The 27,485-nt window shown below is 38.0% G+C and overlaps 1 protein-coding gene across 2 annotated transcripts in view; it reads left to right on the top strand.

Annotated features, from left to right (window-relative positions):
- LOC109419083 (uncharacterized) overlaps positions 1-27,485 on the top strand; it is a 384,014-nt gene that overhangs the window by 324,678 nt on the left and 31,851 nt on the right. For both annotated transcript variants that reach the window (XM_062850864.1, XM_029873542.2), the window contains exons 3-6: positions 4,831-5,250; positions 9,839-9,981; positions 11,319-11,529; positions 25,336-25,447. In XM_062850864.1, coding sequence (XP_062706848.1) covers positions 5,139-5,250; positions 9,839-9,981; positions 11,319-11,529; positions 25,336-25,447 — 578 coding nt within the window. In that variant the 5' untranslated portion in view covers positions 4,831-5,138. The remainder of the gene's footprint in view (positions 1-4,830; positions 5,251-9,838; positions 9,982-11,318; positions 11,530-25,335; positions 25,448-27,485) is intronic.

A 27,485-nucleotide genomic window follows, 5' to 3' on the forward strand; every position in this document is an offset into this window, starting at 1 on the left:
GTAATCTATCTGACTTGGAATTTTGATAATTTACCTGAAGTGTTCGATCCGATAAATAGTTTTGAATAATTTTAATAATATATAGTGGAAAATTAAAACGTTTCAATTTTACGATCAAGCCTTCGTGCCAAACACTATCGAATGCTTTTTCTATGTCAAGAAGTGCTACACCAGTGGAGTAACCTTCAGATTTATTGGAACGAATGAAATTCGTTACCCGTAAAAGTTGATGAGTAGTCGAATGACCATGGCGGAATCCGAACTGCTCATTGGCAAAAATAGAATTTTCATCAATATGAATCATCATTCTTTTTAAAATAAGTTTTTCAAAAAGTTTACTGATAGATGACAGTAAGCTAATTGGACGATAACTAGAAGCTTCGGCAGGATTTTTGTCAGGCTTCAAAATTGGAACAACTTTAGCATTTTTCCATTTTTCAGGAAAATATGCTAACTGAAAACATTTGTTAAATATATTAACCAAAAATGATAAGCAACTTTCTGGAAGTTTTTTGATGAGAATATACAAAAATTCCGTCATCACCCGGAGCTTTCATATTCTTAAACTTCTTTATAATAGATCTCGCTTCGTCCAAATCAGTGCCCAATGAATTGTCGAAAATGTTCTCATGATTGAGAATGTTTTCGAATTCGCGGGCAACCTGATGTTCTATTGGACTAGTGAGACCTATACTGAAATTATGCGCACTTTCAAACTGTTTGGCAAGTTTTTGTGCTTTTTCAGAATTAGTTAATAATATTTTGTTATCCTCTTTCAGCGCAGGAATAGGCTTCTGAGGTTTTTTCAAAATTTTTGTCAATTTCCAAAACGGCTTAGAGCCGGGGTTTAATTGAGAAACTTTATTTGCAAAATTTTTGTTTCTCAATTCGGTGAAACGTTTTTTAATTTCCTTCTGAAGATCCTGCCAGATTACTTTCAAAGCAGGATCTCGAGTTCGTTGGAATTGTCTTCTTCTCACGTTTTTAAGACGGATCAGAAGTTTCAGATCGTCGTCAATAATAACTGAGTCGAATTTGACTTCACACTTTGGTATTGATGCGCTTCTAGCTTCGACTATAGTACTAGTCAAAGTTTCGAGGGCATTGTCAATATCAAAATGTGTTTCCAATGAAACATTAACATCTAAATGGCTATCGATCTATGTTTTATATGTATCCCAGTCAGCTCTGTGATAATTGAAAGTAGAGCTGATGGGATTAAAAATCGCTTCATGGGAAATTTGAAATGTTACAGGAAGATGGTCAGAATCAAAGTCAGCATGAGTAATCAATTGGCTACAATGCTGACTTGAGTCAGTTAAGACCAAATCAATTGTCGAGGGATTTCTAGCAGAAGAAAAACAAGTGGGGCTATCGGGATATAGAATAGAAAAATATCCTGAAGAGCACTGATCAAATAAAATCCTGCCGTTTGAATTGGACTGAAGATTATTCCACGAACGGTGTTTCGCATTAAAATCACCAATTATGAAAAATTTGGACCTGTTGCGAGTTAATTTTCGCAAATCATATTTAAGAAAATCTATTTGCTGACCAGTGCATTGAAAAGGCAAGTAGGCCGCAATGAAAGTATGTTTACCAAAGTTTGTTTCAACAGAAACACCCAAAGTTTCAAAAACTTTGGTTTCGAATGATGAAAAAATTTGGTGCTTGATGCGCCTGTCAACGATGATAGCAACTCCACCACATGCTCCATCTAGGCGATCATTTCTATAAATAAAATAGTTTGGGTTTCGTTTGATTGAATACCCAGGTTTTAGATAAGTTTCAGTAATAACTGCAATATGCACATTATTAACTGTTAAAAAATGGAATAGCTCATCCTCTTTGCCATTTAGAGAACGAGCATTCCAATTTAAAATGTTCAAAAATTTATTTGGATCCATTACCAAAACGTAATCCAATTACTATTTTATTTGTAAATTTAACTCCAACTTGGACTGCTTCAGCCATAGTTTGAGTTTTGAACATTGCATCAATCATTTGTTGCAATTGTTCAGATAAAAAGTCAAAATCGGAAGCAGACATGCCTGAATCACGTGCATTTTCCGAATTTGATGTTTGGTGATAGGAATTATTTGAATTTTGCTTACCCGCAGCCACATGGGCATAGGTAGCTCGATTCGTTTGAACAAAATTAGAAATATTACTCACTCCACTGCTGGAGGGTAGATTATTCGCTCGAAGGTTTGTTTGGTGGTTAACTACCTCCGGCGAATAGGTACGAGCGGTATGAAAATTATTCAACCGATCGTTGATGGAAGAATTTGTGTTGTTAGAAATTCTACCTGCAGAGTTTCGGGTACGACTAGCGTTCCCATTCATCTGCCGGGCACGTGATTCGACAACTTTTTTGCGGATAGGGCAATCCCAAAAGTTTGACTTATGGTTGCCACCGCAATTCGTACATTTAAACTTCCTGGTATCTTCCCTTACCGGACAGTTGTCCTTGGCGTGAGAAGAACCTCCACAAATCATGCATTTAGCATCCATGTGGCAATGTATCGTTCCGTGCCCCCAACCTTGGCACTGACGGCACTGAGTTGGGTTCTGGAAATTTCCCCCAGGCTTACGAAAATGTTCCCATGTCACTTGGACAAGAAACATTTTCTTCGCCTTTTCCAAATATTTCAAGTTATTTAGATCACTTTTGTTGAAGTGAACTAAATAAAATTCTTGAGAGATACCCTGCCGAGGATTCTCAGAGCGGGTTCTCTTTTTCATTTTTATTACTTGGACTGGAGTGAATCCAAGTAATAAGTTGAGTTCAGTTTTGATCTCATCAGGTGATTTGTCATCACTAGAGAGACCTTTTAATACGACTTTGAACAAGCGTGCAGACCTGTCGTCGTATGTGAAAAATTTATGCTTCTTCTCAGTAAGGTACTTGAGAAGAAGATCCCGATCTTTCAGGGTTTCCGGCAATACGCGGCAGTCTCCTTTCCTGGCAATTTGGAAGGAAACCTTGATTCCCCTTATGGAGTTCAAGATCTCCTGCCTAAAACCAGCAAATTCACAGACGCTGACCACGATTGGCGGCACCCGTTGTTTTTTAGCAGAAATTGAAGTACCTGGGCTAGAGGCATCCTCAATTTGCTGTTCCGAAAAATTGTTCAGCGTTTCATAAGGATTACTCATTTCAACGAAATTTTCATCCGAAACAATTGTTTTAGTAGAAGGAAGAGGAGAAGCTGAAAGTTCTCCTTTCCTTCTAACTTTGCCGCGTTTAGCGACAGTTTTGAAACCGAATTTTTTGGAAGGAAGCGGTGAATTCAAGGATTCACCCTTCCTTTTGTTCGATGATGCAACCATGATTTAATTTGAAGCGACCTTCCAGGAGGTTTTTTCCCTAATCGGTGTCCAAGTAGGATTACCACCGTTTCACGGAATTTGACTTCCGTAAACGGGTCCAACGAATAATCGAAGGCACGGGTCCAGGCAAGGATCGAAAAGGAATCAGTAGGTATAAATTTAGTGCTGAAAAGTGCTATTGTGGGTAGTACTGAGAAGTACTGTTGAATTGCTTTAGGTAGTAAAACTTCCTGCAGCAGAGAGAGCTTACGTCCGCACAGCACAAGAGTACGATGCGAACTGGAATCTACCTACTATAGTACAATCAGCACTCTATCAAGTGCTTGTCACGAATCTCTAAATTTTCGAAGGAACCCCTTGAGAAAAATCAGATGGGATTCCTGGAGGAGTTTCTGAAGCAATTTGGTTAGCATTTTGTTGGCAGTTCGTAAATAAATGTCAAGGTAAATCTTCGGATTTTATTTTTATTTATTTTTATTCGTGAAGATTTACTTGGGCTAATTCTTCACAACGTAAATCTTCGGAGATATTTCCAATGGAATCTCTGAATGCACTTCTGAACTTTTTGAATTTCTTAGGACATTATTGATGACTTTTAGCTATAAAATATGCAAAATGTTCTGATCGGGTATTGATAAAATGTCCAGAGTTCAGATGTGGCTCAAAATCCAAAGTGATGGCCCAGAATTTAAGATGGCGGCAGTTTTAATGATATTCAGGATCTAAAACCATGCAATATGGTTATATTTGGTATGGGGATGGTGTCTTGACTTCAGAAATGGCTATTTAAATATTCATGATGGCGGCCTGAAATCCAAGATGGCGTTGTATGAGAAATATCGTACCTAACATAAATCGCTTAAAAATATCAAATTCGATTTTGCAAAACGAAACATTTTGCATGAGACGTTGATTTAGATGTTAATTAACTAATTTACCCTTTGATTGCTTATTCCATGTTTAATGGCTTGCAGTCAAGAAAGCCCAAAATCGTAAATTTTGCCCTATAAATTGAGGTATAGTGTAAAATTGTGACGTGATGAGCCCAGATTCAAATTTAGCGGCCCAAAATCTTTCGGAGACACATAAGATTACTAAAACAACTTTCCTAAAGGTAAAACTAGACAGCTTATTAAGAAAAGAAAAGAGATAAGTCTAATAAATATTTTCGCAGCTATATTTATTACCGAAAATGATCAGACTGTGTTCAATAATTCATAATTCAGCTAAACTGCATTCAACCGGATGACATTTGCTCAAATGGCGATCAGCCATAAGCGTGGATGACGCCTTATTTGATTTTAAAAAAAAAATTCAAGACTATTATGGTTTTCGGGTTAATGTTATATTAAACGTTTACACCTACTTTATTTCATTCCACATTTTATTTTATTCCACATATTTTCGAGCTGAGCGGTTTTAGTGTGAGGAAAAAGTAAAAAGTGTTGGCAACCATGTTTAACCCGCTCATTTTACTCTCTTTTCTCCTACCCTAAGGTCTGAAGCAACCACCACCGAGCGACTACTACAAGCACAAACAAAACGCGTGGGAAACTTTCCTGCCCTGGAGCGAAGCGGAAAAAATAAATCGGAGCGCTCCATCGTAAAATATATGGAAACAAAAGGCTGCCAAGCCAGGACTGCTGCTGTGGGGAGCCTACTAGCGCGCTACTGGACCGAAAGGATAGTATAAATAAAGTCGACTAGAGCCCTGCCCGAGAGCGCGGATATCTAGACTAGGCACCTAGATGTAGCCCACCGTGCCTCCACGCCAACAGCAACAACGAACGGAGCAGAGCATTACTATGGCTCGGCGGCGAAACTTTAGAAATGATGGATGCAACTGCTGCTGTAATCAGAGACAACTACTGGCCGTGATAGTGTTTTTCACCATCGCTCTGGGAGCACCGCATTCAGGTTCGTATGCGTTTTTACGGTGCATGTAGATTGTAGAGTAGGTAGATACACTTGCGCGGATGAACGTGAATGCACGTGAGTGGGTAATTTAATCCTATTTCTGTCCAGAGGTGCTGTTGGATATAAACTTTTATGCATTGTATATCAATCCAGGTTTTTGTGAGCACCTACCTTAATAACTTTATGACAGTAGTGTAGCTTTACTCTAACACTGAGCGAAGAGCTCTATCTTTGTCTGCCTTGCACTATTTTTTTTTTCTCTCCGATTGTTTGGGATTCTCGGGGTTATTGTAACCGTGTAGCCAACGCGTTCACGGCCGTCCACGAATCAGCTACCTCTGCATGGTTCCCTGTTGAATATATTACTTACTACTTTCAGTCCTGAGCATCGATGGTCTCTGCACTACTGCAATTGAAAGATCTCCATCTGATATATTTGCTTGAAAATGTTGCTTCCGCCCCTGCGTAGAGTGTGGTCGACCTACATTCACTTTCGCTCCCGAATTTCTGTCGCTATTGGCTTTTGATGACATAGACGATGAACCTGCACGTTGGAGATCCAATTGTAAGGTCATCATGGACCAATTATATACCTCAGGCATCTATTGATGGAGACCTGCAGCCGTTGAGTATTCTCCACTGATACACATCAGGTTTCAGTGACGTACAGCAGCAGAGATTCGCTACGAAAAATAAATGTTGTTGACTTATAGATTAATTATCGATTATACGTACTCAATGAGTGCCTCATTATACTCCTAAAGTGAGATGCTTTGGAAACAAAACTCGAATGTCATTTGTCCGAATTCCAAATACCTGAATGACAAACCCTCGAATTTATTTCGTCCAAAAAATCAATAGCCCGATTCCCGCAAAAGAAATCTTCAAATGCATTGTTGCAATAGTACATCTGGAATTGCGGTCCAATTGTTTACCATAATGCAAATGTTTGCAATCTCAAAGCCAGCATGACGTGCAGAGATAATCCGTGATTGGAAAATAACGTTTATTACATACATCTCAAACATGATGTTACCGTCCATAGTTGTTTGTTAGAGCCTACATGCACGAGAGTACTTGGAAGACCTAGATTATCCTTGGAAATCAATACTCTACAGAACTGTCTACCACGGACCTGTAGGATATTGCACCGCTTCAGTAATGTAACAAAAGTCCATCGATTATGCTTGATCTGAAGGCCTTTACTCGCAAAAGATCTTGGATTACCTAGAACATCTTTGAAAATAACTCCTCTATAGAACCGTGCTCCATAAATCTGTATGATATTACACTGTATAAGTAATGTAAAAGCAATTGATTAATTACGCTAGTAAATTCAGGCCTTTTCTTGCGGAAGTTCTGGATGACCCAGAACACGTTAACAGAACCATGCGCCAAGGACCTGTAGGATGTTTCACCGCATCAGTAATGTAACAACATTTCATTATAATACTTGTAGACCTTAAGGCTTTCACTTGCGGAAGTTCTAGGATGATCTAGATTATTTTTTAAATAGTACAGTTAGGGCCCATATAGCCGAGGCGGTAAACGCACGGGTATTCAGCATGACCATGCTGAGGGTGACGGGTTCGATTCCCGGTCGGTCCAGGATCTTTTCGTAAAGGAAATTTCCTTGACTTCCTTGGGCATAGAGTATCTTCGTGCCTGCCACACGATATACACATGCAAAATGGTCATTGGCAGAGGAAGCTCTCAGTTAATAACTGTGGAAGTGCCCATAGAACACTAAGCTGAGAAGCAGGCTTTGTCCCAGTGAGGACGTTACGCCAAAAAGAGAGAGAGAGAGTAAGGACCCGATTTTGTCAGCCCCATTTTACGACAAACTTTTTGCTCTCATTATCTTACTGTCAAATTTTAATTAATTTATTATTATTTATCATCAACCTATAACCAGGGATGCAAACGCTCACTTGTGCTCAGATACGCTCATTTGCTATTCTCTCAGCTCAAAAGCCTGTAATCAAAAAACAGTGTATGGAGGAGTTTTACTTTGTAGTTTTATCTAAAAGTTTGTCGAACAAAGTAAGGGTCGCAAATGCATATTGAAACCGTGAGAGAGCAATGAAGGCGACCCTCCACACGATGAATGCAAATTATGCTCATTCCGTGGAGAGTCGCATTCATAGCTCTGCCACGACTTTGGTATACGTGTTTTTTTTTTTTTCCTTCTAAACCATAGGGGGATAAATCTGCTCATCAGACACCCTAACAGGAAGGTTAGGGTAGTGTGGGGATGAGGCCGTCTTCTACAATGCCGGTAGAAGCCAGGACTACTCTCTCCTCGACCCACTAAAACACATTCCTATGGTCGCCAAACCCTACGTCTCTCCGGAACCACCAAGAAGGTATTGCTTCAGAGAGGGGCTAGTGCATATCGCACCCTCAAGGTTAGCTGCCGTAGCCTAGCAGCAACGAACATCGATGACTCGCACTGGAGAGTCCATCATGATAGCATGCTGGCGCTTAGCCAGTTTCCCGAGTGGTCCTCGCCACTCCCTTTGTCCTCGGAAGGCGGGCAGGGTCAACCCCGCCCGCGCCCTACTGCTGAGCGGACATCAAGAACTGATGCCCACATGCAACCCGATCTGACCTGCTGAAGGCAAGGGTATCACTACCCTTCAGGCCTTATCAGCTGCATCCGTAGGTTGCAGACAGCAGGGTCTCACCTACCCCGACCCTTGCCGGGGACCCCTTTCCAACCGCGGGCTCAGATCCAACCCAGTAGACTGACGCCACGACAGCACCGCTACCGGGACTTCCTCTCCGCGGCCACTTAATCACTGTAAGGGTCGATCTCGACCGCAGGGCACCGGTATGACCTACGAAGCCGACTTCGAACCCCTGGACCACCTCTTGTACTGCATCTGGACTAGCCATTCTCCGAGTCCACGCGCCACCTCCTCTGTAGCTCCCAGACGATATGGGTGATAGCCGTTGAAACGGCATTCCAGCTAATCTCATCCCTACACATTCTCTGGACCAAGTTGTCCGGAGTTGTGTCCTCCCCGCATGTGGCAAGCATGCGGTCACGCATTGTGCGAAAACGCGGGCACACGAACAAAACGTGTTCCGCCGTTTCCTCTAAACCATTGCACACTGGGCATTCGGGAGAATCCGCATGCCCGAAACGGTGTAGATACTGTCGGAAGCAACCATGACCTGTAAGGACCTGAGTCAGGTGGAATGAAACTTCCCCATGGCGCCTATTAATCCAACTATCTACCCTCGGTATCAACCTATGGGTCCACCTTCCTTTGGTGGAACTGTCCCACGCGCGCTGCCATTTGACCATAGAGGCCATCCTGACAGTCTTGCGTATGCCTCTTGTGCCGCGCATTTCGAAGCACTCCATATCCTCACTGATAAGAATGCTGATGGGCACCATACCAGTAATGACACAGAGAGCGTCGTGTGACACGGTACGGTACGCGCTTGCAACCCTCAGACACATAAGCCTGTAAGTACTTTCCAGCTTCCGTCGGTAGCATTCAGTACTTAGCGCGGTACCCCACGCCGGGCCGCCATACCTAAGTATGGACGTAGCAACACTAGCCAGAAGCCTGCGCTTACTGGCGTACACCGCTGAGCTATTGGACATCATCCGGGACAGTGCCGCAATAGCTGTGGAGGCTCTTTTACAGGCATAATCGACGTGGCTACCGAAGGTAAGCTTATCGTCGATCATCACGCCCAAGTGCTTGACAGAGCGCTTCGACAGGATAGTGCACTCTCCTACACTGATCTCCGTCTGCTGCGCCGACTGCATGTTGTTAACAACCGTCACCTCTGTCTTGTGGTGAGCCAGCTCCAGTTTTCTGGACCGCATCCACGCCTCCACAACTTGGTATACGTGTGCGACCCTTACTTTGTTCGACAAACTTTTAGATAAAACTACAAAGTGAAACTCCTCCATACACTGTTTTTTGATTGCAGGCTTTTGAGCTGAGAGAATAGCAAACGAGTGTTTCTGAGCACAAGTGAGCGTTTGCATCCCTGCCTATAACTGAGATGCAGAACATACAGGGATAAAAACTTTGAAAAACTGTTTTTGTGGAGAGCAAAATATATGTTCTGAAAAGGGGCTGACAAAATCGGGTAACTTGTGTAGTTCTCTACAGAACCATGCTTTATGGACCTATAGGATGTTACACGGTATTAGTAATGCAACAATTACCCATTGATTTTGCTTATAAATCTTGAGACCAATGGGAAGTGCTGTAAAAGTGAGTGAACTTTTTTTTTGCGCACAGACACACATACATACACACAAATAGACATCATCTCTAATGGTCGAACTGATTTGATTGGTATGTGACTCAATTCTCCGAGCATTCTATCGAAAATTCATTTTTTTTAAGTGAACATATAGCCATTCTCGTACACCAAAGTGTACTGTAGCGTTTCAGAACACTTTGGTGTACGAGAAAGACAAAAAGTAATACATCAGTCCCAATAAAGATCTACTCATAGCGATCGATTATTTATATGTACCATACTCTTCAAACCTCACTTGTCAATTCCCTACAACCTAACAACGCTCAACATTTCCACCGTGTCATTCTTCCAGATCCCAGCTCGCTGACGGACAACTATCTGGCCCCGGCAATGTCGCAGGCATATTTCGCAACCCGAAACAATACCAAAGTCACGGCACAAAAGGGCGGCACAGCGCTGCTGCCATGCACCGTACTGACACAAACTTCCGCCCTGGTAAGCATTAGAATATCCTCTCCTCCCGCACTATGACGAAAACTCGTCGCATCGGCAGGCAGCAAACAAGGCAAACAAAACGGCACTCCTCTTGTGAAACTTCCCACGCCTCTCCTTTGCGTCAACCCCTGTGGGATCTGTGCACATAAATACAGGGTGTTAGGTTCCCGAGTGCAAACTTTTTAAAGGGTGATAGAGGACCATAAATGGTTACGTAGTTATTGAACTTCCCATGTTTATAACTCTTATTGCCTTAACTGGCAATAACTTGAAAATGGTCAAACTTATCGAAGTTTTTTTACCCTTATTCGAAAGCTTATTGAATTTTCTAACAAATGGCATGTTTGAATCGATTGGTTTAGTTAAATAACTAAGTTTTCTAGAGCCAAATGACTAAAAATACTGTATTTTTATTGGTTGTTGTCAATTATCTTTGAAACATGCGTGATAAATAAAAAATCTTTCTTAGGCAAAGTTGTGCCCCCTGTTACACTCTACAATTCGTTCTTTGACACCAAACTTCTAGCTCTTATCGTTTTCTTGCAATTTTGATTTAAATGTGCGGCACAATGCGCAAAAAAGTGCTTTCCATGACAGTTGCAAATTTATGATCTGAAATGCGATGTTAAAATCGAAATTGCAACACAACGATAAGAGATAGAAGTTTGGTGTCAAAGAACGAATTGTAGAGTGTAACAGGAGCCACAACTTTGCCAAAGGAAGAATTTTAATTTATTACGCATGTTTCAAAGATAATTGACAAAAACCAATAAAAATACACTATTTTTAGCTATTTTGTTCTAGAAAACTTAGTTATTCAACCAAACCAATCGATTCAAAGATGCCATTTGTTAGAAAATTCAATAATCTTTCGAATAAGGGTAAAAAAAACTTCGATAAACTCGACCATTTTCAAGTTATTGCCAGTTAAGGCAATGAGTGTCAAAAACATGGGAAGTTCAATAACTACGTAACGATTGAGATTTGACCATATGCGTAGAACAATTTTTTTCTCCATTTATGGTCCTCTATCACCCTTTAAAAAGTTTGCACTCGGGAACCTAACACCCTGTATACAACTGTTTTGTTGAATTTAGCAAAGGTGGCAAATGGAATTTGAGCAATTGAAATACTAATGAGCACAAAAACACATTAAACAGCGAAATCGTAATTCCTTACCAATTTACAAATTAGATCAATTTTATATAAGAAAAGTTATATCAGCTTGTAACAAGCATCCTATGTGCTCATTAAACAAGCTCCCGTTTATTTGTCTCCGTTTCCCAACCCCATTCTTCCTCGATTTTGATTCTTCTCCTCTCTCCGAATTCCGGCAGGTCTCCTGGGTGCGGCGGAGGGACTTCCAGCTGCTAACCGTAGGACTTTCGACGTACAGCAGTGACGAGCGCTTCCTGGTGCACCATATCCGCCACATGGGCCACTGGGCGCTGCGGATCAAGGCCGTCCGGGATGAGGACCAGGGCCTATACGAGTGCCAACTGTCGGTGCACCCGGTGCAGTCGGTCTTTGTCGAGCTGCAAGTTGTAGGTGAGTATATTTATACATTGTACAGGTGTACAGGTGGAAGCTACTGCAACTTCTGTTTCTATGTTCGTCTCGAAAAATATAGATAAATTTCAATTTCAATTGAATTATGACGATCTACAACAATTGTAAATGCGTTTCGTGTTAAAGTTCAGTTTCATGTTTCCAAGAGAAAAACACGTGCTTGATGTATCACCTCCGCAAGTATTTGAAAGAGAAACAAGCTGAGAAAGTGTGGTGGGCGTGCATTGGCGTATCTAGGTTTCTTTTTCTGGGTGTCCCCAGCGGGGGGGGGGGGCTGACTTGAGATCAAAGATGCCAGATTATTTTTATCAAAAATCTGTATCAATACAGATTTTTCTGTATCGCCGTATTTGAGGGTATAGCAGACACCAAGAGTCCTAGATTTTAATAAAAATATACTACTTTTTGATGGTTTTTAATTTTTACTGGTATTTATTTTTTTGAAATCTCTGTGAAAATGCACAATTTTTTTTATAAATTCTTCAAAGTTTAAGCAGCAATTTATTTTGGAATATGGAAATTATATCAATGGATCATTTGGCAAATTTTCATGGATCATACGGGGCTTGTTATATGCAAAAGAATATTTCCCCTTTTTTATTTATCGATGTTTTTATTGATTGTGGTTGAAAATATAATTTTCAAACTTTTTGATATTTTGTCCTGCCCCTAGCTTTTTACTCATGGTTTGAGTGAATTTGTGTTATCGTGTACGTCAGATAGGAACATTTTTGAATCCCCAAGACGACCTCAAATGTCAAACTAGAACTGTTGTTGTTGTTGTTGTTGTTTATTTAACTTATAATTTTGAAAGAGGGAAAAGCCCCTTTGAGTGATTTCCTTGCATTTCGAAATCGTTCTCAAAGAGGCATAAAACCTCTTTATCTTTTCAAAAAAAAACAATAATTACAAAAACAAAACTTAATACTAAAGGCTCATCCGGAATCGATCCATATCAGAGCCGACAACATCCAAGGGACCACCATATGTATGAAAATCAGGATTCAAATGCTTGAATGGCACCAGCGTAGCCTAGGCAAGAGGTTTCTGAAAATAAAAATAAAAAAGAGAAGAAAAACAATGAGTATCAAATTTGACAAGAGATTTCATTCAAATATTTTAAAAGTATTTTTAGAATGGGAAGACATTTTATGGCCAAAATATCTCGAACAGAGACTGGAATTTCGTTACTCAGGAAAGTCATTCTATCCATGAATTTTTGTCTCGGTAAGATATAATTAGGACATTTAAAAAAAATATGATCTATATCTTCATAAGATTTATTACATTCACAGAGATTAGAATCATTCATTTTCATACGATACAAATAATCATTACAAATATAATGATTTGACATTAATCTTGAAATAGTACAAATGAAATTACGTCCAACATCTAAGTTTTTAAACCAAGGATGACCTTTAATTCTCGGACAAATGGAATAACAATATCGTCCCTGTTGACTTTCATTCCAAGATATTTGCCAATTGCTCAATGAATGTTTCTTCAATTTCGAGAAATATTCGTAGGAAAAAATATCACGATTATAAACTATTCCGCAAAAAACACCCAATTTCGCCAAATAATCAGCTTGTTCATTGCCAAAAATATTACAATGAGCTGGAACCCAAACTAATTTTATCAAATATCCTTGAGAATGTAATTCAAGTAATAGCCCTTTTATTGTCAAAATAATATGATTTGTTTTTGAATGAAAGGTAATTGAATTCAAAGCCTGGAGACAACTTAAGCTATCAGAACATACCAAGTATATGTTAGGAGCACAATTTTTTATCAAATTACATGCAAAATATATGGCCAATAATTCAGCTGTGTAAATAGAACAAGGTGATTCTAATTTATAATAGTGGGCCAAACTATTATTACATACTCCAAACCCTGCTACATTATCAGCCACATCTGTATAAAAAATATTATCATATTCAATCCCAACTAATTTTTGTTTAAATAACAAATTGGCGAAACGAGAATATGCCTGATGAGGAATAAATTTCAATTCTGCATGTAATGAGAAGTCAATATTAGGTCGATATGAATGCACACACATGCTATATTCATAAAAACCGGGTGAAGAATTTTTAATTATATTTTCTGTGGAACAGTCAATATAAGAACATAAAATTCTGCTAGAGGGATTGATTTCAAAGAGTGATTTTAATATATCTACTAGTGGATGGTTAATTGATAAACAATGTATCAAAAATTTGCAGTTTAATTCATGAAAACGATTTTTGAGTGGAACAACACCTGCTAAAACTTCTACAGATTTAGTGTGAGTAGAATTCATTAATTTCAAACAAATTCTCAAACATCGAAACTGAATTTTTTCAAGTTTGGAAAAATGTGTTTGAACAACACTTCCAAAAGCAAAACAACCATATTCCATAACAGAACGAATAGTTGTTTTATAAAGTGTTATCATATCAATGGGATGAGCCCCCCCCCAGGTTCCAGTAATTATTCGAAGAAAATTAATTCTTTTTGAGCAAATTTTTTGAATATATTGAATATGTTTATTCCACTTCAATTTCGAATCAAACCATATGCCAAGATATTTATAATCAAAAACTTGTTCAATTAGGTTATTACCCAAATATAAATCAATGCCTACCGGAGTATGTTTACGAGAAAATATTATAAATTTGGTTTTCTGTGCAGAAAACGTGAACCCATTATTATGCGCCCATGAGTTTAAATTATCTAAAGAAATCTGCATGAAATGACGAATAATTTCTCTATTTTTGCCACTAATAGATATAACATTATCATCAGCAAACTGAATCAAATAACATCCATTTGGAATAATGGAAATCATGTCCCTTGTAAATAAATTATACAAAAAGGGACTCAAACAGGAACCCTGAGGAAGTCCAAAATAACTATAACGAATCATTTTTGATGATCCATTATGGAAAAAGTGCATAATTTTGAAAGAAAACGAATTGCACAGGAAATTTGAAAAAATATAAAGAATTTTACAATCATTCATTTTTTCAAATAATAAATCTATCAAAACAGAATCATATGCACCAGAAACATCAAGGAATGTAGAAACAACATCTTGTTTCTTATTGAGCGATAGCTCAATATGTGAAGTTAAAAGGGCAACACAATCCCGAGTACCACGACCTTTTCTGAAACCATATTGGGATGATGAAAAAATGTTATTTTTTTCAGCCCATAGTTCAAGGCGATTTAAAATCATTCTTTCCATTAGTTTTCTCAGACATGATAATAAACTAATAGGTCTTCTACTGTCAACTGATGAAGGGTTTTTATCAGGTTTCAGAATACTTATTACTTTAATGGAACGCCATTCGGAAGGCAAAGTATTCTGAAATAGAAATGAATTATACAAAGAAAGTAAATACATCTTTCCTTCAAGTGGTAAATTTTTCAATACAATAAATTTTATGTTGTCAATACCTGGAGCAGTATTCTTGGTAATAGAAAGGGCCAAATCCATTTCCTCAATGGAAAACTCATTGCAAAGGTCTGGGAAATAATTGTAACATTGATGTTTTTTAAATGTTATTGGGGTAGGAACAAAATCAGGACAAATTTTAGAACCAATTTGTTCAATCCAATCTTCTGAATACCCCAATACAGATGATGGCGGATTTCTATAATTTCTCAAATTTCGAGCAACGGACCACAATTTAGACAATGATGTCTGTGAATCAAGATTTTCAACAAAATTTTTCCAATAATTTGGTTTTTTGAATTTACAAACTCGAGTAAACTGAGCTTCAGTTTTACAATATAAAACATAATGATCTCTACATCCAGAATGTCTAAATTTTTTGAAAGCATCTGATTTGTTTTTTAAGGCAATGGAGCAGTCATGATCCCACCAAAACGAAGGATTTTTTCTTTTGGAAAAATTAGAAGTAATTTTTTTCGTTTGAGATTTATACAAACATTGAATCAATATTTTTGAAAAATAATTATAATTTTGAATGGGGGAAAGCGAGTCATCAGAACCAATTAGAGCTAAAGAAATTAAATCAGAAAATTTAACCCAGTCAACATTTTTTGTTAAATCGGGAACAAAAGGTTCTTGAGTAAATTTATCACTAATATGATTCTCAATGGATATTATAATAGGTAAATGATCACTACCGTTTGGATCATTTGTAATTTTCCAAAACGATTTCAAGGCTAAATTATTTGAACAAATGAATAAATCTATACACGAATGACGTGCAGGAGGAACAGCAACCCAAGTGAAAGACCCATCATTGAGAACATTTAAATTTAATTCATCAATTAAATCCAAGATTAATGATCCTCTGCCATCAGTAAAATCACTACCCCAAGCTAAATTATGAGCATTCAAATCACCAAGAATATAAAAAGGTGAAGGAACGTTATTCAAAAGTGCTTTTAATTCTGGCAATGTAAACCTTGCTTGGGGCGGAATGTATATACAAACAATTGAAAATTCCAAACCATTATGTTTAACAGAAATAATAATATATTCAATTTGAGAATCAAATGAAAAATCTAAATATTTAAATTCAATGTTTTCACGAATACCGATCATTACACCTCCAAATGAAACATTCCGATCCTTTCGAATTATATTGAAAGATGGAATTCGAAAATGTTTAGTGTCCACTAGCCACGTTTCATTTAAACAGAAAATATCAATGTCATAATTTGTTATCAATGCTTTAAGTCTGTCGATTTTTGGAATAATACTTCGACAGTTCCATTGAAGAATATTCGAATCTCTATTTTTGAATCCCGCCATTTTTAACAAAACAAAGAACTAATGAGGGGTCCAAAAGAGTTTAACTTTTCAAGAATAGTAGCCAAAAACGGTAACAATTTTTTGATTAATTTCTTCCAAAAATCATTTAATCCCAAAAATTCTACTAAATCCTCCAAAATATTTAAAATGGAATTACTATCATTAGTATTACCATTGTTTTGAGATGTGTCATTAATGTTTTGATTACACAGCGCAACATTTTTTTGTCTCAAGAGCAAACTAATGTGTCTCCGAAGGTTTTTGGGCCGCTGAATCCGAATCCGGGCTCAGATTTGCTCCAACACGTCACAATTTTGAGCTATACCTCAATTTATAGGGCAAAATATGCGATTTTGGGCTTTTTTGACTGTAAGCCATTAAGCATGGAAATATTTTTTTTGAGCAATCAAAAGGTTAATTGGTCAATTAACATCTAAATTAACGACTCATGCAAAATATTTCGTTTTACCTAATCAAATTTGATAGATTTAAGCATTTTATGTTAGTATGAAAACTTGCATGCAACTTTCGGAGGGTGACTTGTATGGGAAATATCGTACCTAACATAAATTGCTTTAAACTATCAAAATCGATTTGGTAAAACGAAGTATTTTGCATGATTCGTTAATTTAGATGTTAATTGACTAATTAACCTTTTGATTGCTCAAAAAAAATATTTCCATGCTTAATGGCTTGCAGTCAAAAAAGCCCAAAATCGCATATTTTGCCCTATAAATTTAGGTATAGCTCAAAATTGTGACGTGTTAGAGCAAATCTGAGCCCGGATTCGGATTCAGCGGCCCAAAAACCTTCGGAGACACATAAGTTTGCTCTTGAGACAGACCAAAAGTTAATTTTTGTTACGCTGTGTTATTTTTGTTTTCAGAAAAAGTAAAACTATCTTTCTGAAAACCAGGAATGTTTCGAGGTGGGGTTTTCATAGGAGGAAAATTTACATCATATGATGTTGATGGCTGAGGATTTGAACTACCGTCATGAGTGTTAGATTTTTTACTATTTCTTTTTCTTTTTAAAGGTGGTTTATAAACAAAAATGTTATTATCCCCATTTGAATCCTGAGAATCAACATCATGAGATAATGGTGCAAAAATGTTATCAGAAGTTATGTTGTCAGTGGATTTAACAATTTGAGAATATGAAAATTTATTTTTATTTTTTATTTTTAAATTGAATTGTTTTTGATGATCAATGTATACTGAACATTCTTTCAAAAGATTATGTTTTTTACCACAATGAATACAGACATCAGAATGTTTATTGCATTCTGATGAAGAGTGCATTCCACCACATTTGGAACATTTTGATTTATTGGAACAAAATTGCGATGTGTGTCCAAAAAGAAGACAACGATCGTAGTGCATTATTTTTGGATGGAAAAGCCTAACATCAAATTCAACATTATCAACAACAACATAATCAGGAAGCACAGTTCCTTCAAATGTTATTTTGATACAGTTTGAATGTGAATATGAGGATTCCTTATCAGTGAAAATTAGTTTCGATAAGCGAACGCAATCTAAAACTTTCACTGGAGCAATGGCTTTATTTTTGAATACTCCAGAACCACGATTTAAAATTTTATCGCATTCCAGAGATTCGTCATAAATTATTCCGTTAATTTCACACGAGTCGCACGGAGCATAAACTCGATATGAATTGAAAAACAACTTGGACTCTAGCAATGCATTGGCATCGTCACGTGATCCAAAAACAATCCTCAATTTGTCAAGTGAAATCTTTTTGATCTCCATGACAGATTTGTATATTTTGTAAACTTCAGAAGCAATCAAAAGAACATTTATAGGCTTTTCTTTTTTACGGAAAAATACTACAAAAGGTCCCAAATATGTTGACGGATATGTTTTCACACGAAAGGGTTTAACTTTGGAAGTAGTTTCATCAGAAACAACAGGAGCTACTTCCCCGTCAGTCTCCATGACGGAAAAATGACGGGGATTGCTTTAAATTATCAATACCAAAGTACACTACACTACTAAACTAAATAATAAAAAGAAAAGTAATACTTAACAAACACGAATAAACTTCAGTAACACGAACAACGAAACTTGAACTTCAAATTGTGGAAACGGCCAAAGCAAACTTCCTCTCCTCCTCAAATTTATCTTCTCGTTTGAATGGACTGCAAAGCTTCAGGGGGGTTCAGAATGAACAACACAACGACAGCAGGGCAAAACAAAACTTGATCAGCGTCCAAAACCAAATATCCGGAAAACAGCTTGAATCTTGAAAAATGAAACTATTCTGGTTCACTCCAATCGTTGTTCAATCAATACAGCATACGAAAGCTCGCCACAGTGGTCCAACTCGTCAAAGTAGAAATTCGCCTGAAAAACAGAAAAAACTTGACAGCGCAGAAAAAAAGACCTGTAACCCGGTCAAGGCCTACTTACCGAGTTTTGAACTAGAACTGTTAACCATTTTACATATTTCGAGTTTTTTTTTCATAATTATGTATTTTGTTTTTTTTTTTTTGAGTTAAAAAAAAGTACTGTTGCGATCACAATACATACTTGATCGTATTATTCAATAAAAACGAGATTTTATCATCGATGTCAGGTCCCTATTGTCCCTTCAATGATTCGTCTATAAATTACTGCAGGCAAGGATTTATTCAGATTTTTCATCCAGGGATTCCTAAAGAAATTCTTCTAGGAATTCGCTAAGAAAACTCTCCTGTGACTCCCTAAAGAATTCCTCATGGGATTTCTTCAAAAATGCCTCAAAGAATTACTCCAGACATTTACCCAGGAATTCCTTCTGTGATTCTATCAGGAACAACTTCCGGGATTATTAAAAAAATGCTCTAAGCATCCTTCTTGGGATTCCTTCAGGAATTCCTTTAGAAACTCCTCCAGGAACTGTTCAGGAATTCCCTTAGGAATTCCTCTTGGGATTGCTTCTGGGATTCCTCCTGGGGTTTCTTCAGGATCTTTTCCTACTGTTCATTCAAGAACTCATACAGGAATTCCTTCTGGAGTTCCTCTTCGTACTCTTTTTAGGATTCCTTAAGTATTTCTTCAAGAATATCAGCGATTTCTTCAATACTCACTCCTGATATTTCTTCAGAAACTCCTGGAATTCCATCAGAATTGATCCTCGGATTTTTTCCTAAGATTCCTCCAGGAAATACTCAAGGGATTCCTAGAAAAAATCCTTCCTCTGTGAATTCCTTCAGGGATACGTACAATAACTCCTACTTGGATTCGTCCAGAAGCCCTCTAAAAATTCCTCTAGAGATTCCTTTAGGAATTCCTCTAGATATTCCTCTAGAGAAATGTCGAGGAATTCCTCTAGAGATTCCTCCAGGAATCTCTACAGGAAATATTTGGAGATTCCTTCAGGGATTCAATCTGAAAGTTTTCCAGTGTTTCTTCAAGAAAATCCCCCAGGGATTTCTCGGCGAATCTTCCAAAGAATCCTCAAGGAGTTCCTCTGGAGATTTCTGCAGGAATTCTCACAGGTATGTCTCCAGAAATTTCTCCAGGGGTTCCTTCAGGCATAATTCCATCATTTAGAAGTTAATCTAGGGAATTCCCTAAGGATTGCTCTAGGGATTCCTCCAGGAATTCTTTTAGGCAAGCCTCCAAGCACCTATTATTCCAGGTATTCTTTCAAGCATTCCTCCAGAATTTCCTCCAGGCATTTCCCGAGGGACTCCACCAGGAATGCCATCAAGAATACTTCCTGGAATAATCCCAAGAATTTCTCCAAAAGATGATTCAGGAATTCTTCCAGGAATTCCTTTGGAACCTCCTACAGCCATTCCTCCAGGAATTTCTCCAGGAAATCCTTCAGAAAATCTTTCAAAAATTTCTTCATTAACTTCATCAGGATTTTTTCGAGGGTTTTCTCCGAGAATTCTTCCAGTGGATCAACCAGAAATTTATCCAGGAATAGGAATCTTTTCCAGTGATTCCTCCATAGATTTCTCCTGGAATTATTTTATGGATTTCCCCAGAAATTACATCAGGAATTCCTTCAAGGATTCCTCTAAAGAATCTTCCAGAGATTCCGCCAGGAATTCGTCCAGAAATTATTCTAGGAATTTCTTCAGATTTTTTTCAGGTATTCCTCCTAGAATTCATCTAGAGATTCCTCCATAATTTCATTCAGGGATTCCTACAAGAATTCTTCCTGTGATTGTTCCTCAGAAGTACCCCAAGAATTCCCCTAGGGATTTCTTCAGGAAATCCTCTTGGAATTTCACCAGGAACTCCTCCTGAGGTTCCTTCAGAAATTCCTCCATGGATTTTTCCAAGACTTCCCCAAGGAATCTTCCAAGAATTTCTCCAGAAATTTCTCTAAGGATTCCTCCCGGAATTTTTCTAGAGGTTTCTTCAGAAATATTTTCAGAGAATCCTCCCAGAATTTCTCTAAGAAATCCTCTAGAAATTCAGTTAAAGATTCTTTAAGAATTACTCCCAGAATGTGCTCCAGGGATTCCTCCAGAGTTTCCCCCAGATATTCCCGCAGGATTTCCCTTAGGAATTCCTCCATGGGTTAATCCAGGGATTTCTCTAGAGATTTAAACAGGGAATACTTCGAACATTCGTCCAGGAATTTCTCCAGGGATCCCTTCAAGTATACCTTCAGAAATCCCCACGGGAATTTCTCCAGGGATTCCGCCAGGAATTTTTCCAGAAGATTCTCCAGGATTTCCTCAAGAGATTCCTCTAGGAATTGCTTCAGGGATTTTTTTCAGAAATTCCTCAAGGGATTTCTCTAAGAATTCTTCTAGAAATTCTTTCAGGAATTCGTCCAAAAACTCTTCCAAGGATTCCCGACTGGAAAATTATAACAAGTTTATATGATATTGTGTTATGATGTTATAATATTTTTCTATAACATATTATGTTATAAACTAGATGAAGGATGATGTTAAAACAACTAAAATTGTAACAAAAAGTACACTGGTCTGATCAAGATTATAACCTATTTTGTTATAATCATATCAAAATTATAACAAAATGTGAAATGAGTTTTAGCCTCAGAATTACTTGTTTCTATCAAAATTTGATATAACTTACAACATCATTTTTCAAGCGCCGAAGACTCAAAACTAAATTTTAACACAATGAGTTATCAAACAACATTTATAACATAATGTGATATTATTGAATTATTATTTTTTGAAAACACCAAGGATGTTGACCATTATTATAATCTAATGAGTTAAAAATATCATGGTTTGTTAGGATAATGTTATATTTTTGTCAACATTTTTTTAGTCGGGTTCCCTCAGAATTTCGTCTAGAAATCTTCAAGCGGTTCCTTCAGCAATATCTCCAAAGATTTCTCTCATATTTGCTCCAAAGATTTCTCCAGGAACTCATCCAGGGATTCCTCCCGGTATGCTTTCATAAATTCCTCCAGCCCGACTAGAAAATTATATAAAGTGAAAACACCAAGGATGTAAATACCATGGTTTGTTAGGATTATGTTATATTTTTAATACAATTTTATAGTCGGGAGTCCTACAGGGTTAACAGGCATACCTGTAGGCAAGGTTGCGACCATTCATTTGCAAAGATTTTCATTCATTTGCTATTTTCTCAGTTCAGAATCATGCTATCGAAAAACAATGTATGGATGAATTTAACCTTGTAGTTTTATCTGAAAGTTTGCCGAATAACATTGGGGTCGCAAACGTATACCAAAGTCGTGAGCGAGCTGTGAAGGCAACTCTCCACGCGGTGAATGTAAATTTCATTCACGCTGTGGAGAGTTGCCTTCACAGCTCGCTCACGACTTTGGAATACGTGTGCGACCCCAATGTTATTCGGCAAACTTTCAGATAAAACTACAAGGTTAAATTCATCCATACATTGTTTTTCGATAGCATGCTTCTGAACTAAGATAATAGGAAATGAATGTAAATCTTTGCAAATGAATGGTCGCAACCTTGCCTGTAGGAATGCCTTCTGGGAAATGCTCCGGGAATTCCTGTAGTGATTTCTTCTGAAATTCCTCCCTGGATCTTTCCAAAAATTCAGAAATTTCAGAAATTCGTTCATCATCTTTTCCATGGATTTCAGGGACCTACAAATTTCTCCAGAACTCACTGAGGATTTTTTTTAATTACTTGAAGGATTTCTAGAAGAATTTATTCTGCGATTTGTATTAAACTACTTTACGATTATTTTAGAGGGATTCATGGGTCAGGAAATTCTCCAAGAAGTCATCAAGGAATTCTTCACAATTACCTCCGAGAAGTTTTTAAAAAATACTCAGGGAGTTTTTTTCAGGAAATCACCCAGAGAAGACTCTTTTGAAATTCTCCCAGGGTCTTCTCCAGAAATTTTTGTAGAAAATGCACCATTAATTGTTCTAGGAATTGCTTTTGAAATTCCTTCAGATATTTTGAGTTGATTTTCAAGGTTTTTCCAAGATCCTCATCATTTGAGAGTACTCCGAAAATTCTCTAAAAAATAAACTTCAAAAGTATATCCAGGATAATATAAAGAAATTCTTACAAGGACACCTAGAAGGTTCCCCCCAATGATAATTTCAAGGCTTTTACGAGAACACCTTTATAAACTCTTCCAAAGATCTTTCCGGGAAAACGTCAATTGACATTTGTATAAGATTATGTTCTGTGATGAGCAGTGCTGAAAAATTCATTTCATCATATCTAAATTCAATCACCTGCAGCTCATTTCTGAAGCTGAACCTGAGAATATGGTATATGAAAAACTTGTGCGGCTAGATCAGTTCTGCAAGAAAGTCACGGAAAAACTATATTTTTCGAATATTTAAGGTAAATGTCACGGACTACCTTCGAAAAATGTCAAAGATATTCACGGTGAATATCATTTGGCATTTTTCAAAGGTAGTCCGTGACATTTACCTTAAATATTCGAAAACTAGCGGTTTTCCGTGACTTTATTGCAGAACTTCTCAGGTTCAGCTTCTGAAATGAGCTGTAGGTGATTGAATTTAGATATGATGAAATGAATTTTTCAGCACTGGTGATGAGTATATGCAGAGTGGGAGTATATAAAACTGTTTTCTAAAGATATTTTGACAAGGATGTACTCGGAACAATACAACTGAAGGTTTTTTTAGAAGAATAGAGGCCCAGGCCAATAAGCTTAGACTAATTAGATGATTAATTACTAAAAATAAATCCAAAAAATCTTCAGACAGGTTGTGTGAATTTGTGTTCTACTGGAGAAAATTTTGAAGGAAAGTTCAGTTTTATGTTCCCAAGTGAAACACTCGAGCTTGAAGTATCTCCTATCTCCGCAAGCAATTTTGACAGTGCAGGGAGAAACAAGCTGAGAAAGTGTGGTGGGCGTGAAGTGGGTGGCAGGGCACAGTAAGAGGCTCAATTATACAGGGTGTTAGGTTCCGGAGTGCAAACTTTTTAAAGGGTGATAGAGGACCATGAATGGTGAAAAAAATTGTTCTACGCATATGGTCAAATCTCAACCGTTACGTAGTTATTGAACTTCCCATGTTTTTGACTCTTATTACCTTAACTGGCAATAACTTGAAAATGGTCAAACTTATCGAAGTTTTTTCACCCTTATTCGAAAGATTATTAATTTTCTATCAAATGGCATCTTTCAAACGATTGGTTTAGCTAAATAATTAAGTTTTCTGGAGCAAAATAGCTAAAAATAGTGTATTTTTATTGGTTTTTGTCAATTATCTTTGAAAAATGCGTAATAAATTAAAATTCTTTCTTGGGCAAAAATGTGGCCTCTGTTACACTCTACAATTCGTTCTTTAACACCAAACTTCTAGCTCTTATCGTTTTGTTGCAATTTCGATTTTAACATCGCATTTCAGATCATAAATTTGCAACTGTCATGGAAAGCACTTTTTTGCGCATTGTGCTGCACATTTAAATCAAAATTGCAAGAAAACGATAAGAGCTAGAAGTTTGGTGTTTAAGAACGAATTGTAGAGTGTAACAGAGGCCACATTTTTGCCCAAGAAAGAATTTTAATTTATTACGCATTTTTCAAAGATAATTGACAAAAACCAATAAAAATACACTATTTTTAGCTATTTTGCTCCAGAAAACTTAGTTATTTAGCTAAACCAATCGTTTGAAAGATGCCATTTGATAGAAAATTTAATAATCTTTCGAATAAGGGTGAAAAAACTTCGGTAAGTTTGACCATTTTCAAGTTATTGCCAGTTAAGGTAATAAGAGTCAAAAACATGGGAAGTTCAATAACTACGTAATGGTTGAGATTTGACCATATGCGTAGAACAATTTTTTTCACCATTCATGGTCTTCTATCACCCTTTAAAAAGTTTGCACTCCGGAACCTAACACCCTGTATACCGAATCTATGATCGCAACCTTTCCAAATGCGATTATTGTATAATCGACTAAATCAAACCTAAAATGAACAATACAAACGATAAAAGAGCAATCTATTGTATCCATCTAATCCACCAAATCTGAACAACAGCCCGGGCGGAAACTTCCCTAAACCATTTAATGGATATTTTAATTAAATTACTCACGGCCCTCTCGGCCGAGATTATGTGGCTCGTGGATGCATGCATACGGTCGAAAACTTTGGTCGATTCGAGAAATTTATTCATCCCACACTACCACCCCCAACCCATCTCACGTTCGATTCTCATTGAATCATCAGCCATATTTTCACTAAACCAGCAATGTGCAAAAGCAACTGTAGACAATGCATCGATACTGAACTGAACTGATGGTAGAGTGGCCAGTCCGGGCGAGGTCCGTCTGCCAAAGGAGATTATGCTGATTGGTTTTCTAGCCAAATTGGTTAAACGTTCGCCAAAAATGAGCTTTTAAAGAAAATGTATGTGGATTGCGGAGCCATTCCTGAGCGGAATCGGAATGTTTGTACCAACAACGCCACGCCGCCCGCCGTAGACCGGGCGGAACCGACAATGTGTTTGCAACCAGACCTGGAGAATAATGTATTCCTTCTTTCCTCCCCCGGTGCCCTTTTCCCCACCAATTGCAGATGCCGTTGCGGACATCGTAGGAGCACCGGATTTGCACATCGATGAAGGATCAACGCTGCGGCTGGAGTGCAAACTGGAGCGCGCCACCGAATATCCCGACTACGTGTTCTGGTGAGTGAATGAAGAAGCAGAGAAATAAACCTACATGACTATAAGTGCATGCTAGATAAGTGCATCGAGATGTATGTGAATATGAATCTCATGAAAATCGTTGTGTGTGTCGTGAGTTTGTTTAATTGCAAAACTTTTGGAAAGTATGTAAGTCGAGCTGCTAGATCATCATGACATTGTCGCACAGTTAAAACTGTAGGACTATAGTGTTTAATTTGTTGAACGGACTAATTTGCAAGATTTTCAAAAAGATACGTGTGGTACAATTTGATCAAACTTCACTGTTTAACTGGGTCGACGTTACTTGGCCATCACGGACTACCTTAGAAAAATGCCAATTGATATTCACCACGAATATCAATTGGCGTTTTTCGAATTAAATCCGCGACTTTTACCTTGAATATTTGAAGAACGGTTTTTCCGTGACTTTCATGTAGAACTGATCTAGCCGCACAAATTTTTCATATAGGTACCATGTTCTCAGGTTTTAAAAAGAGTTGTAGCTGGTTGAATTTAGATTTGTCGAAATGACATTTTCAGCACTATGACATGAGTTACGTAGCGTATTTTTTTTTCGTTTCTTGACATACTCTTAGCCATACTCTAGACTTTACTTCAACAACGTCACTACATACATACATTTATTTGTTCAACATCACAATCAACAATCAACAAAAGTACGCCACAATACTCGGTTTGTGACTGTCGCTCTCCATCCTTGGTCACGCCCGATGCTCGCCAAGTCACACTCCATCTGGTCTGCCCATGCGCTCCACGCCTTCTAGTGCCAACCGGATCAGTTCCAAACACCAACTTTGCAGGGTTGTTGTCCGGCATTCATGGACATGCCCTGCCCACCGTATCCTTCCGGTTTTGGTCACCTTCTGGATGCTGGGTTCGCCGTAAAGTGCAGCGAGCTCGTGGTTCATCCTTCTCCGCCACACACCGTTCTCCTGCACACCGCCGAAGATCGTCTTTAGCACGCGTCGCTCGAAAACTCCGAGTGCTTGTAGGTCCTCCTCGAGCATGGTCCAATGGTCCATGTCTCGTGCCCGTAGAGGATCACCGGTCTTATTAGCGTTTTGTACATGGTGCATTTGGTGCGTGGGTGAATCTTTTTCGACCGCAGTTTCTTCTGGAGCCCGTAGTAAGGCCCGACTTCCGCTGATGATGCGCCTCCGAATTTCACGGCTCACGTTGTTGTCAGCCGTCAGTAGGATTCCACATCGAAAGTATCCCAGTCTATCTATTCTATTCTATTCTATTCTATTCTAGTGCTTGCACAGCCAGTATTGAAAAGCATCCTAGAAATACCAAAATTTCTTCCGATATTTTCTTGTCAGCATTAATATTTGCAGCATATCAGAGATGATGTGACACAAATATTAAAACGGCCAGGCCCACTGTGCAGACTAATGGGTTGGAAGATAATTCAAAAACTTAAGGCAATCAGGTTATCCACTTATGAATAACATGATTGTCAAACTTTTTTGAATTGAATGAAGGAAGAAACGGGGACAACCGTACCAACCGTTTCGTTTTAGGGGAATGGTGTTTGAATATAAAATCGTTGGGAGTGGTGCTGCTAAGAAGGCTAATGCACACTCCGTTGGCGTATCTTCTCCTGGGGTGGGACACAGGCATTTCTCCATATGTCCTGGCTTCATAGCCTAGGTTTAAGCGCCATTACTCGCTCTCTGAAACGAGAAAAAAAATATAATGTTTTTAGAAAGTCGTATGATGATTTACAGAAATTATGTTCATCCTCTTCCTGGGTTGGATGTGGCTATTATCACAACAAACCACAATTGCAACAACACGAAGTCCAACACGAAGCAAACCTTAAAACGGCTCTGTTGCGACTACGAAAGTCGATGGACGAGGTCAAATATGACCACGAGAAACTTATGGAAACTGCAGTAGCGGCAGAACCGGAGAAAGCACATTACTTTTTAGCAAACTTTTATGAAAAAATTAAGCCTTAAATCATAGAAGCAATTATTTTTTAAATTGCACAGCATTTGGAAACGTCCAACCA

The sequence above is a fragment of the Aedes albopictus genome, chromosome 2 (assembly GCF_035046485.1).
Source record: "Aedes albopictus strain Foshan chromosome 2, AalbF5, whole genome shotgun sequence".
Classification (NCBI taxonomy): Eukaryota; Metazoa; Arthropoda; class Insecta; order Diptera; family Culicidae; genus Aedes; species Aedes albopictus.